Source organism: Artibeus jamaicensis, unplaced genomic scaffold (assembly GCF_021234435.1).
Source record: "Artibeus jamaicensis isolate MK-2021 breed Jamaican fruit bat unplaced genomic scaffold, CSHL_Jam_final scaffold_666, whole genome shotgun sequence".
In the NCBI taxonomy this organism is placed as follows: Eukaryota; Metazoa; Chordata; class Mammalia; order Chiroptera; family Phyllostomidae; genus Artibeus; species Artibeus jamaicensis.
In genome coordinates, this window is record NW_026522053.1 from 1389046 (window position 1) to 1403002 (window position 13957).

General features: G+C 40.5%; 1 protein-coding gene across 1 annotated transcript in view; it reads right to left on the bottom strand.

Annotated features, from left to right (window-relative positions):
* PDILT (protein disulfide isomerase like, testis expressed) overlaps nt 1–13957 on the bottom strand; it is a 71067-nt gene that overhangs the window by 17396 nt on the left and 39714 nt on the right. The window contains exon 7 of the mRNA XM_053659509.1: nt 12948–13145. Coding sequence (XP_053515484.1) covers nt 12948–13145 — 198 coding nt within the window. The remainder of the gene's footprint in view (nt 1–12947; nt 13146–13957) is intronic.

The following is a 13957-nucleotide window of genomic DNA, read 5'->3' on the forward strand; positions in this document are numbered from 1 at the left end:
GTTTTAGGTGTGGTTGTTAATAACTGTGAGTTTGCTGCCCTTTCACTGTTCCTATTTTTTATCTTCTTTTTCTTAGATAAGTCCCTTTAACATTTCATATAATAAGGGCTTGGTGATGATGAACTCCTTTAACTTGACCTTATCTGAAAAGTGCTTTATCTGCCCTTCCATTCTAAATGAAAGCTTTGCTGGATAAAGTAATCTTGGATGTAGGCCCTTGCCTTTCATGACTTGGAATACTTCTTTCCAGACCTTTCTTGCCTGCAAGGTCTCTTTTGAGAAATCAGCTGACAGTCTGATGGGAACTCCTTTATAGGTGACTGTCTTCTTATCTCTTGCTGCTTCTAGGACTTTGTCTTTCATTTTAATATTGGCTAATGTAATTACAATGTGCCTTGATGTGTTCCTCCTTGGGTCAAACTTATTTGGGACTCTCTGAGCTTCCTGGACTTTCTGGCAGTCTATTTCCTTTACCAGATTGGGGAAGTTCTCTTTTATTATTTGTTCAAATAATTTTCCCACTCGTTGCTCTTCCTTTTCTGGTTCCCCTATAATTCAGATGTTGGAACATTTAAAGATGTCCTGGAGATTCCTAAGCCTCTCCTCATTTTTTTGAATTCTTGTTTCTTTATTCTTTTCTGTTTGGCTGTTTTTTTCTTCCTTCTGGTCTATTCCATTGATTTGAGTCTCAGTTTTCTTTCTTCCCATTGCTATTGGTTTCTTGTGCATTTTTCTTCATTTCACTTAATGTAGCCTTCATTTTTTCATCTAATTTGCGACCAAATTTAACCAATTCTGTGAGCATCCTGATCACTGCTTAGTAGTATTTTCTCTGGAGCTTTGATCTGTTCTTCCAGTTTGGCCATTTTTTTTTGTGTGTGTGTGTGTGTTGTTGCTCCTATTACATAGGAGGGGTGGAGCCTTAGATGTTCACCAGGGCAGGGCACCCAGTGGCTGTGTTGTGACGCTGTATTTCACTCTGTTCTTCAATTCAGAAATTGTATTCTTCACTTCCACTTGGTCCTTATTAATTGCTTCTGTTTCCTTTTACATGTTGATATAGTTTGCAGTGAGCTCATTGTAGTTTCCCTGTAGCTTTTGTTAATTCTCAGTGATCTCATTAAGCTTCCTTTTACCCAGTGCTTTGAATTCAATATCTAATAGTTGACTTTCCTCTATTTTATTTCTGAGGCTTCCTCCCTTCCTTTCATTTGGGGATTGTCTCTTTGTCTTCCCATTGTTTGTGAGACTCTTCTTGTTAGCCTATGTTTCTTAAATTTATGTGTTCTGACTCTCCGGGTTTATGGTGTGAAGTTCTATAGTAGGAGACCTTTGAGAGTCAATAGTGCAATCTCCTTGATCTCCTTAACCCCCCCTGTCTTGGCCTGTCACTTATGTTGGCTCTCTGTATGTCTTGGGTTTTGATTGTTGCTGGGTCTTTCTTTGGTTTTTCCTTCTCTCCAGCTGGCTAAATGAGGGTTACTTTGTCCACCACATCTTGTATGCTGTTGTGCAGGTGTGGATAGGTTGAGTTGAAGCTGGTTCTTCTGTATGTCCAAGGTTTTGAGGTTTCTTTCTCACTCATCTTCAGTTGTTTGTTTTGGGTAATTTCTCCACCATTTAGTTGTAATTCCACATTTGTCCTGGATGGAGGTTAGTTTGGCTTCCACTCGCTCCTTCACCTTCTTCCATTATTATATGTTGATGGTTCCTTTATTGGTGGGTTCTCTATTCCAGTAGGTATACTGGTGTTCCTAGCTCCCACCCACTCTTTTATTTTATCAGTTGGAGGCAGAAGGCAAAATGAATTAAGACAATAGGAGTGTATTCTATAGTATTTAATGTACCAACCCAGAGAAGAAATGGGAGAACCTTTGCATGTGTATAGTGTTAACCATTATATTTCATCCACTTAGCTACTTTTTAGGAAGGATATAAAAAATAAGACTCTTGTTACAGGGGAGGAGGATTATCAGTTGGATCCAGAAAACAGTGAGCATGTGGGAAATCAGATTCTGAGATAGAGTGAGAGTAAATATAGAAGATCATTCTGCTTGATGTGGGCCCAGCTTCCACTCAGAGGTGCACAGGACCCACACCCACAGATAGGTTCTCCCATGGGAATCAGGCCTGCATTGTACCTAGGTTGCTTTGAGACTTGCTTTTTGCTTAAACTCCCTCACTCTGAATTGAGCCAACAAGTGCTCACTGTAACTTCCCAAAGTCTGTGCTAAACCTTCCAAGGATGAGTGTAACCAGTTCAACCACTTTTCCCTTTGCATTTGCAAATATCCTTCTTCTCTGATGTGATTAGTGGCATCCTCTTCTTTGTTTTTTTTTTAAGATAACCACCTGAAGTGAACCTGTGCATGGTAAATGAGGACCATCATGTAATGTGCTTAGAAAAGCAATAAAAGCTTGTCAAGGGAAGGGCAGAGGCTTTTCTCCTCTTGAGAGAAAAGCCACACCATCCCCTTTCCTCCACAGGACTCAGTAGTCTGCATTAATTTGTCTCATCTCATTCGTAATGCTGCAGACCCCATCAGCTGGGGTCCACATCAGCTGGCACCCAGGAACAGGGACCCAGGTCTATGAGTTGTCATTGTGGACAACACACCAACTTGGTTGGAGTACGCATGTATTAGCCCAAGTAAGGGCCAAGGACACTGAGTGCTTTTCAGCTAGGTCATAGGGTTTGTTGGATTTCAGAAGAAAAGGGTTTTCTTCCTAGGTCACCCTCTCTTGTGACTGCTTTGCAACTGTACCTTCTTTAGCAAGCAGGAGCCTTGCTCCCTCTCCCTAGTATTTGCCTCAGCCTCTTGGGCATGGGTTGAGCAGTTAAGAGCCACAAGGCACACTGTAAAATCACCCAAAAGCTGATCCCCATGGCACAACCCCCAAATAGGTCTGGGCTTGGGAGAAAGAGCAAAGATTTTTCTCTTTAGTCAGCTTTAAAAACATTGACTAGTTACAGGACAATTTACAAGCATCTCAGCAAATTCTTTCTTTTAAGCGGCCTCTTGTGGTACCTTCAGTTTTGCCTTTTCCCTCTGTCCACCTGCATAAGGATTTAAAGGTACAGGTGGAGGAAGAAGAAAATTGAGACTAGTTTTGTAATTGCAGTGCTTATAGTGGGAGGAATTTCAGAAAAAAAGGTTCTTTTATTTGTTAAAATTTTTTTCTTTAAACCTCTCTGAGAATCATCAGCCATGGGGAATGGGCTCTCTGGGGAACAAGAACAATGTTTTAAGCTAATTCAGCAGCTTTTCAGGGCTGCTGAATGTCTCCAGGATGAGGGATATTTAGACTTAGTTATTTAGGAAAGTTGGGCAGAAGTTGAAACAACACTTGGTTCCCCATGATGTTCCCCATTGGTGTGTCCCCACCACATGGGGGGACATCAAGACTCTTAATGCTGGAGCAAAGGCCTTATCAAAGAAAAAGTGTTTCAGACCCTTCACAATAATCTACAATGCCTGAACCCTAATAACTGGTTCAATGGACTGAATTTATGAGTTTGGGTCATGGGAGCCCTTGGATGCCTCCTTGTCTTAATCCTTATTTGTGCTTTATGATGTATATGGTGGTTGTTTTCTTGAGATTGCATTTGGAAACAGCAAATAGTAGGTGTCACAGGCTTAACAACTACAATTGCATTCACGAGCAAAAAAGGGGGAGATTAGATGTTGGGAACCACCCTGCCTGGTTTCAGAAGCTGTAATCCCCCATGTGTAAGGCTGAGTGAGAGACCTGGGGACCCTAAGCCACTGAGGAGTTGAAACTTATTTCTCTGGCTGGAGCACTGCCTCTGCCCACTTTGCTTCATCCTGCCTGGCCCCCAGTGCATGATTGGTTAGTCAATGTCAGGTAAGATTCCTCAAGGAAGGGATTATGTAAGATAGGCACAAATATGAGGGAGCCCTCAGGGAAGGCCTTGGGGAGCTACAGAAAAAAGTGGTGATGAAACCTCACCCCTCAGCTTTGGCATAGCCTGAGTCATCATTCTGCCTGCAAGAAGTCTCCTAATCTCTTGGCTGCCTTACTTCCTCTGCTCCACCTAAGCCTGAAACAATGCCAGTGGTGGGTGCAGTCCTGTTCTGGAAAGAGGGGGTTCCCGGGGTGGCCAGGTCTAAGAAACAATAAATAAAATCCCATGATGCTTACTTTGCTAATACCCTAAATTTAAATGACAAGGATCCAAGCCTGAAATGAGTTTGTTTCTAAGAATTTTATGGCCCTTTAGCTATCTGACCCTGACTCAAAATAGGCCCTTAGAATTCTTTGAATGCTGTTTACTTGATCATTACTGCCTGACAGTTATTGATGGGCTAAATCTGAGAATGTGGGTCTTTGGAACTGCTGGAGTGCCACAGTAGCTGCTGAGTGGGGTGTGGGTTGCAGCTCTCCTGCAATGGTCATGGGTGTGCACAGCTGTGGCAGCAGTCCTGGGTATGTAGCCTCTGATGCTGTGCAGCCATGTGGCAGCAGGCTCAGGAGTGCACTGTGGGGCCATGGATGCAGGAAGGTGCCTTTCACCTCTGGGTCAAGGGAGAGTGCAGGGTCACGACACTGCTTGCGGCATCAGGGGTGGGCCTGCTGCGAGGCTGCAGTGGCTGTAGGATCACAGCTGGGAAGGGGGAGCAACCACTGTGGAAGAACTCCCTAAACTGAAATGAAGAGCCTGCCTTTTATTTTTTTCTCTGAACAAATTCTTCCTCTTCAAGTTGCAGCTCCAAACAAGTGCCTGGCCTCTCTCACAGTCCGACTTTCCAACCGGTCTGGAGACTGTTTGGTACAGGCTCTGTCACAACCCAACTCCACTCCCTTCTCTCGATGTCACCTGGCTCCCAAAATTCTCTGGCAATGTCCCAGCTGACATCTACAGTCTCAGTGGGTGCATACCACCACTGTGTGTTTGCCACTTTATCTTTATTTCTTCCAGTGACTTCAAGCATCCAGGTCCATCCTGGTGCCATTCTCCTCCTTGTTTGGCAGGGGAGGGAGCTGTTGACCTGGCTCTTTTCCATGAATCCTGCAGCAGGCTCAGCAGGCCCAGCAGGCACTGGATCTAGGGCTGCAACTGCCACCCTGGTCTCTGCACTGGTTCCAGGGACCTTATTGTCCCAAAGCAATCTCCTTACTATCTGATTTTCAAGGTCCTCTACAATTTTTTGGCCTCCAACCTTCATAGATGCTGGGATGCCATTGGTTGTTCAGTGTGTTCCTCGGAAGATTGGTTAGGTGTTCCACCTGTACACAGGGAGAAGTGGACCTGCTTCTCAAACTTTTACAGCCAATTGGCATCACCCTGTCTACCAGACCCTGACTCAAAAGGACCCCCATGATCCTAGAAATGCTATTTGTAAACCATACCTCCTTTCTTTGATATGTATCCCTATGCAAGCTAAACTCAATGAAAGCTTATTGAGAGAGGCTCAATACCTTTCTCTTCTTTTTTTTAAATTTTTTTATTGATTATGCTGTTACAGTTGTTCTATTCCCCCTTTATTCCCCTCCACCCTACTCCCCATCCCCACCATCACCCCCCCTTTAGCTTATGACCATGTGTCTCAAGTCCTTTAGATTCTATATTTCCCATGCTATTCTTGCCCCCCCCATCTATTTTCTATCCACTGTCTATGCTACTTATTTTCTGTACCTTCTCCTCCTCCCACTCCCCTGTTGCTAACCCTCCTTGAGATCTTCATTTCTATGTTTCCACTCCTGATCTAGCTGTCCTTTTAGTTTGCTTTCGTTTTAGGTGTGGTTGTTAATAACTGTGAGTTTGTTGTCCTTTCACTGTTCATGTTTCTTTAACTTCTTTTTCTTAGATAAGTCCCTTTAACATTTCATATAATAAGGGCTTGGTGATGATGAACTCCTTGAATTTGACCTTATCTGAGAAGCACCTTATCTGCCCTTCCATTTTAAATGAAAGTTTTGCTGGATAGAGCAATCTTGGTTGTAGGTCTTTAGATTTCATGACTTGGAATACCTCTTTCCAGCCCCTTCTTGCCTGTAAGGTCTCTTTTGAGAAATCTGCTGACAGTCTGATGGGGACTCCTTTGTAGGTGACTGTCCCCTTAGCTCTTGCTGCTTCTAGGATTCTCTCCTTCATTTTAATCTTGGCTAATGTAATGATGATGTGCCTTGGTGTGTTCCTTCTTGGGTCCAACTTCTTTGGGACTCTCTGAGCTTCCTGGATTTCCTGGAAGTCTATTGCCTTTGCCAGATTGGGGAAATTTTCCTTTATTATTTGTTCAAATGAGTTTTCCACTGGTGGCTGTGCCTTTCCCCCTTCTGGTACCCCTATAATTCGGATGTTGGAGCATTTAAAGATGTCCTGGAGGTTCCTAAGACTCTCCTCATTTCTTTGAATTCTTGCTTCTTGACTCTTTTCTGTTTGGCCATTATTTGCTTTCTTCTGGTCCACTCCATTGATTTGAGTCCCAGTTTCCTTTTCATTGCTATTGGTGTCCTGTGCAATTCCATTCATTTCAATTAGTTTCGCCTTCATATATTTGTCTAATTTGTCGGTATAATCAACCAGTTCTGTGAGGATCCTGATCACCAATGTTTTAAACTGTGCGTCTGTGAGTTTTGCTATTTCCTCATCACTTAGATTTATTGGCTCTGGGGCTCTGAGATCCTCCTGCGCCATTCTTGGTCTGTTCGGGCCCTTTAAGAAGCGGCACCTTGGATTCCCAGGTCGCTGGGTTGTGACGCTGATTGTGGGGGCGTGGCCCAAGCGAGGAAATGGCGACCCCCTCTGCTGCTTCTCACAGCTGGGTGCGGAGGAGCAGTGCCTTAGGTGGTTCACCTGGGCCGGGCCACTCAGAGTTGCTGGGTTATGACGCTGTATGTGGAGGTGGGGTCAGAGCAGGGAAATGGCGACGCCCTCCACTGCCGCTTGCCGTGGGGACCTGCCAGCCCGGTCCAACCTCCCACTCCCTCGCCTGTCCACCCTCGCACAAATGCGCGACCTCAGTCAACACGCAGCCCCGGGCCTGGCTGTCTCCCCGCCGTGGTCGCTCGCCTGGTTGCTCGCTGGGTTGCTCACTAGGTCTGACCCTGCTCCTGGATTCCGAGGGCCTGAGTGTGTCTGGCCGAGTCCTCCTGTGCAACCCTGCTCCGCCAGCCGCTGGTTTCGCCCCTTACCGGTCAGGCTGAAGAATTTGTTGTTTCGGACTTCCGAAAAGTTCAGTTTTCTGTGTTCTGGCTGTGTTTTCTGTTGCTAATATTTAGTTTTCTCTAATCTTGGTTGTGTGAGAAGGCACAGCACATCCACCTATGCCTCCATCTTGGCGGAAGTCCCTACCTTTCTCTTCTGAGAGACTGGTCAGCCTTTCCTCCCAGGCAGATCATGTCTTGGTATATTTCTTCTCATCCACAGTGGCTAGGAAAGCTGTGATTGACACAGCTCCCCCACAAAACTGCAACCAGTAATACTCTATCCAGCAAGGCTATCATTTAAAAATGAAGTTGAAATAAATCACATACCAGGAAAAAAAGCTAAAGGAGTTCAATGCCACCAAACTAGTATTGCAAGAAATGTGAAAGGCCCTGCTTTGAGAAGAATATGAAATATAGAGAGGGGCATAGGTATTTAAAAGTGGCAATAAATAACTACCTATAAATAATAACATTAAATGCAAATGGGTTAAGTGCTCCATTAAAAAAACACAGGACAGCTGAATGGATAAGAAAACAGGACCTACATATATGCTGTCTAGAAGAGACTCACCTCAGAACAAAAGATCTACACAGTTCTGTAAGTGAACGAATGAAAAAAATATTCTTAGAAAATGCACATAAAAAAGCAGGACATCTGTAGGTGAACGATAATTTTTTTAAAAGCTGGAATAGCAATACATCTATCAGAAAAAAATAGATTTCAAAACAAAGACCTTAAGAGAAACAAAGAAGGGAAAAACATATATTTCTAGAAATTTATTAATTTCATCAGGGCTGTCCAATTTGTCACATAGTTGCTCATAGTATTTTTTTACAGTCTTTTGTATTGGGTTGGATAAAAAGTGTGTAAGATTTTTTTCTGTAAAATAAAAAGCACATTTATTATTTTCATCAGCAATTTTATTGATTTGGATATTTTGAATGTGTTGACTATCGCCTGTGTGCTAGAACATTCATTGTTTTCAATTAATGTCTCTATTTGATTGCTATCGACTTCAACTGGTCTACCTAACCATGGAAAATAATCCAGAAAGTAATCTCCAGCATGAAACTTCCCTAACCATTTTTGACATATTCTATCAGTCACAACACTTTCTCCATGCAAGTCACAAATCTTTTTTTTTGTTTCAGTTGCATTTTTACATTTCTTGAAGTAATAAAGTATAATATGCCAAAAATGTTGTATATTTTCTTCCATTTTCAATATTAAAATACCTACACAAAAATTCACCAATTTTGATAATTTTTAAGTGAATGCTGATATGCCAGGTGTTACATTACAATCTAACAAAATTGTTACAAATGAAGTTAACTAAGCACAACAAGACCCAGCTTAGAGAAAAAGCAAATGAACTTTTTAGCGAACCCAATACAGTCTTCCAAACCTGAATCAGGAAACCTGAATAGACTGAGTACAGCTAATGAAATTGAAAGAGTAAACAAAAAAAATTCCAGCAAGCAAAAGTCCTGGACTGGGTGCCTGTAAAGGCAATTTTTACCAAATATTCAAAGAAGAACTAACACCTATTCTCAAACTATTTAAAAAAATTCAACAGAAGGAAACACTTTCAAACCTTCTTGCAAGGCCAGAATTATCTTAATACCAAAACTGGGTAAAGTAACTACAAAGAAAGAAAATTGTAGGCCAATGTCCCTGATGAAAATAGATGCTAAAACCCTAAACAAAATATTAGCAAAATAGATCCAACAATACACTAAAAAATATTATTCACCATGATCAAGAGGGACTTATTCCAGGAATGCAAGTTTGGTATAATATTTGCAAATCAATAAATGCGATACATCACAGGAACAAAATGAAGGATAAAAATCACATGATCATATCAATAGATGCAGAAAAGTGTTAGGTAAAATCCAAAACCCACTTATGATAAAAACTCTCAGCACAGTGGAAATAGAGGGAACACACCTCAGTGCAATAAGTCCATATATAACAAACCCACAGTTAACATCACACTCAATGGGAAAAAACTAAATATATTTCCCTTAAGATCAGAAAAAAGACAGGGAGTACCAAAAGTTCTAGCTAAAATAGTCAGAAAAGAATAAGAATTAAAAGGCATTCAAATTCAAAAGGAAGAAGTAAAACTGTCATTTTCAGATGGCATGATACTTTTTAGAGAACCCAAAAGATTCCACTAAAAAACTACTAGAATTGGATAAATTAATTCAGTAAAATGTCAGGATACAAAGTTAATATTTAGAATAGTTGAAATTTTTATAAACCAATAATGAACTATCAGAAAGATAAACTAAAAAAGTTGCTATTGCAACAACAAAATGAAAAAAACAGGTACACAGAAATAAATTTATGAATATGGGGACATATTCAATGCTATAGGACATTGAAGAAAGAAATCGGGAAAGATACAAATAAGTTGAAGCACATACTGTATTTATGGATTGAAAGAATTATCATCATTAAACTGTCCACACTTCCCAAAGCATTCCATAGATTCGATGCAATTCGTATTAAAATACCAATGGCATATATCACGGATCTAGAACAAATATTCCAAAAATTTTTATGGAACCCAAAAAATGGCCCCAAAAAACATCAGAAATCTTAAGAACAAAATTAAAGGTATCGTGCAACCTGATATCAAACTATACTACAAAACTGTTGTAATCAAAACAGCCTAGTATAGGCATAAGAATAGGCATATAGATCAATGGAACAAAAGAAGAGATTCCAGAAATCAAACCATGCTTATATGTTCAACTGTTACTTGACAAAGGAGGGAAGAGTCTAAAATGGAGTAAAGATAGTCTCTTCAATAAATGGTGTAGGAAAATTGGACAGGTACATGCAAAAAAGATGAAACTAGACATTGAATTACACCATACACAAGAATAAACTCAAAAATAGATAAAAGACTTTATTGTGTAAATGTACCACAGCTTTTTGACCCACTTATTTTTGCTTCCAGCACTTGGCTATTGTAAATTGTGCTGCTATGAACCAGAAAGAAAGAAAGCGCTCCTGCCCTTCATGATAGCATGAATGAAACTTGAGAGCATTATGCTAAGTAAAATAAGTCAGGTGGTGAAAGAGAAATACCATATTATCTCACCTATAAGTGGAACGTAACAAAACAAACAAGCAAGCAAAATACAACTAGAGACATTGAAATAAAGAATAAACTGACAGTAACCAGAGAGGAGCAGGGTGATGGATAATGGAGGACAATAGGTAAAGGGCTATCAAGGAACATGTATAAAGGACATGTGGACAAAGCCAAAAAGGGTAGGTTTGAGGATAGAGGGGGGGATGGGTGGGGCTGTTGGACATAGTGGGGTGAAAATGGAGACAAGTGTAGTTAAACAACAAGAAAAAAGGATAAAATGTTTCAGTGTAAGTTATAAAACCATAAAAATCCTAGAAGAAAACATAAGCAGTAAAATCTCAGACAAGTCTTGTTGCAATATTTTTTGCCAATATATATCCTGGGGCAAGGGAAACTAAAGAAAGAATAAACAAATAAGACTACATCAAACTAAAAACATTTTGCACAGCAAAAAAAAATGCATCAACAAAATTTAAATGGAGCCCACTATATGGGAGAACATATTTGCCAATGATACATCTGATAAGGGGTTAATATCTAAAATATGTATAAAATGTATACAACTTAACACCAGGAAGACAAACAATCCAATTTAAAAATGGTCAAAAGATCTGAATAGACACTTCTCCATACATAGATACAGATGGCCAATAGGCATATGAAAAATGTTCAATGTCATCAATCATCAGAGAAATGCTAGTTAAAACCACAATGAGATATCACTTGAAAACTGCCAGAATGGTTATCATCAATAAATCAACAATCAACAAGTGCTAGCAAGGATGTGGAGAAGACAGTATCTTAGTGCACTGTTGGTAGGAATGCAGACTGGTGTACCCACTGTGAAAAACAGTGTGGAATTTCCTCAAAAAATTAAAAATGGAACTACCTTTTGACCCAGTAACCCCACTCCTGGGATTATATACTAAGAATCTCAAAACACTAATTTGAAAGAATATATGCACCTTTTTGTTCTTTACAATAGCCAAAATTTGGAAGCAGTCCAAGTGCCCAGCAGTAGAAGAGTGAATAAAAAAAAACGTGGTACATTTGCATAATGGAATACTACATAGCTGTAAAAACAAAGGAAAGCATATATTTTTAATGGCATGAATGGACTCAGAGGTTATGCTAAGCAAAATAAGCTGGTTAGATAAAGACTAATAGCATCTTTCTCTGTGTATCTCCTTTATATGTGAAATCTAATAAACAAATTAAACTAATGAACAAAATAGAAATAGAGACATGGATACATGGAACAGACTGCCAGCTGTCAGAGGAGGGGTTAGGGGGGACTAGATGAAAGAACGTGAAAGGATTACCCAAAGAACATATATGCATAGATACAGATAACAGTGTGATGATGGCCAGGGGAAGGGGTATTGGGGGCTGTATGGAGGTAACCAAAGAGTGGGGACATCTTTAATAATGTCAAGAATAAAAATAAAGTTAAAAAAGAGAGAAATTGTGAAATGAAATCAGGAGATTGGAGACTATGAAAAAAGAGATTATAGCAAAATGGGTACTAGAGAAAGGAACTAAGTGAATGGGAAGCTTGAACCAGGCTTTCAGAAGGGTTGCCACCTCGAGGGTGTGGCCATAAAAAGATGGCAGTGGCATTGACACATCAGTTATGAGAGAAGAGAGACCAGGGGTTTGGATATTGATATCTCTGGAAATGCCGGCAGAGCAGGGGTGGAGGGCAATCTGTAATGAGGTGCTTAAGTCCTCAGAGAGTGAAAGGTAGATGGTCAGAGAATAATTGTAATAGAGGGCAGGAGCAGGTGAAGTTCAAAGCATGGGATCCAAAGGATCTGGGGAGTGGGGCATTCTTGATGGTAAGGAAGGAGAAATGGCTTGGAAGTAGCATGAGGACACTGATCTCACCAACTGGTGGGGAATAATATGCATAAGAGAAATTACAGCTTTCATTTGAGAAGTCTGCAGGGAAAGTACTATCTGTGGGAATATGGACAGAAGACCATGAACAGAAGCCTTCAAAGGAAAGGTCACTGTACATTCTGGCTTGACTGGACAGTCTCGAATTATTCTTATTGTTCCAGAATACTTTTAAAGAATATCCCCCATAATCTGAAAAGTGCCCCCATTTAGAAAATAAAAAGTATGGTCACATAATTCAGCAGGATGATTTAGGATATAGCTAGTGCTAAGCAAACATGTGAAACTGCAGCAGGTGATCCAGCCATCCTTTTGCAGCCTCTTCCCTCTTAACAAAAAGAGACTCACAACCCTCCAAACAAAAGGTCCCTGAAGCCTTTGAGGTTGAATCCTGATTACTTAATATATTCCACTCCATCCCTGTACCCAAAGGAAGCATCTAACCTTAGGTCAATTAAATCTTTCATCACTCACATTAGAGTCTGAAAAGAAGGTGTTAGCCTCAGGAGTGTCTGCATTTCAATTGGAAATGTCTGCAAAGAAAATGCCTTTACTTTAAGAATAAAGAATTAATAGTGGAATTACATAGTTGGGAAAGATCAAAAGTTGAATAGATCAGAGGTGAAGATGTGGGAATATTTTCCCACATTGAACCTTGTGGTTGACCATTATTTTTCACCTCATTCAGATGACCAAAGCCAGCAGAATTACTAAAAAGAAGTGACATTGAGGTTGTGAATAAACCTTTTTCAAGAGCAAACTTACCTTGGCACTTCTAGTCAGGAAGCTATGGCCAAATTTCTTGAGGTTTTGGAAGGTTATGTTCTCGAAAGGCATTTTGTACCTTGCATCAGAGCTTAAGTTTAGGATTTGGACAGATGGGATATTGACCTCTGTGATCTGGAAGTATTCAAAGATACGTCCATTTCTGGGTTCGTCTGAATCCACAAAGATGAACAGGATCTGTCAAATCAAATGAAACCTGTGGGGTTTCTTTTTTTGTATTGGAGGTCATCAAGAAGTTTAAAAAATTGAACTTGGGTAAGGAATCCCTTACAGAGGGAGAGAAAGTGTTGGGAAGCTGGGTGAGGGCTTTAATGGAGTACAAACAACAGAGTCTAGGGAGTGCCACTGAAAGACTTAACAACAACTTCCTTTCATCATACTGGTGCAGCCTTGCACACTAGTACACAGACAGCCATCAGCCAGCCTGGCATCACCATCCACATACTGCAGGAAGCCAAGAGGTCTTGAGCTTTCATCCCAGTTCCTTGGGCAAAACAGTCACTTCCCCTCTCTGTGCCTGTTTTCTTACCTGCAAAATGATGATAGTTCCTATCTTATAGGGTTGCTATGAAAATTGAACAGGACTATGTATATAAAGGTTGATTTCAGTGACAGGGAGATAGAAAATGCTCTATACACATTCACTCATTATTCTACATTATTCCTCTATCGAGGAAATTCATGACTTCACTCATTAATTTCACAAATATTCATTGAGAGCCTACCAGGCATGTTGCTAAGCCTGAGGCTATGCTGCTGCCCAAGGCAGACAAAATCCTCACCTTCACAGAGCTTATGTTCTAGTGCAGAACTTAGACAACAAATGAGTAAACAAATTAATAAATTTGGAAGGGAAGCAATTGAATTGTGATCAACTTAATTACACCAAGATATTAAAGTTTAAAATAAAATACACTAGGAAATATACTTATAAGTTGTATTGCTGTGATTAGAGCATTATTCCTGGAGAATACTGTGGAATGAGCCTG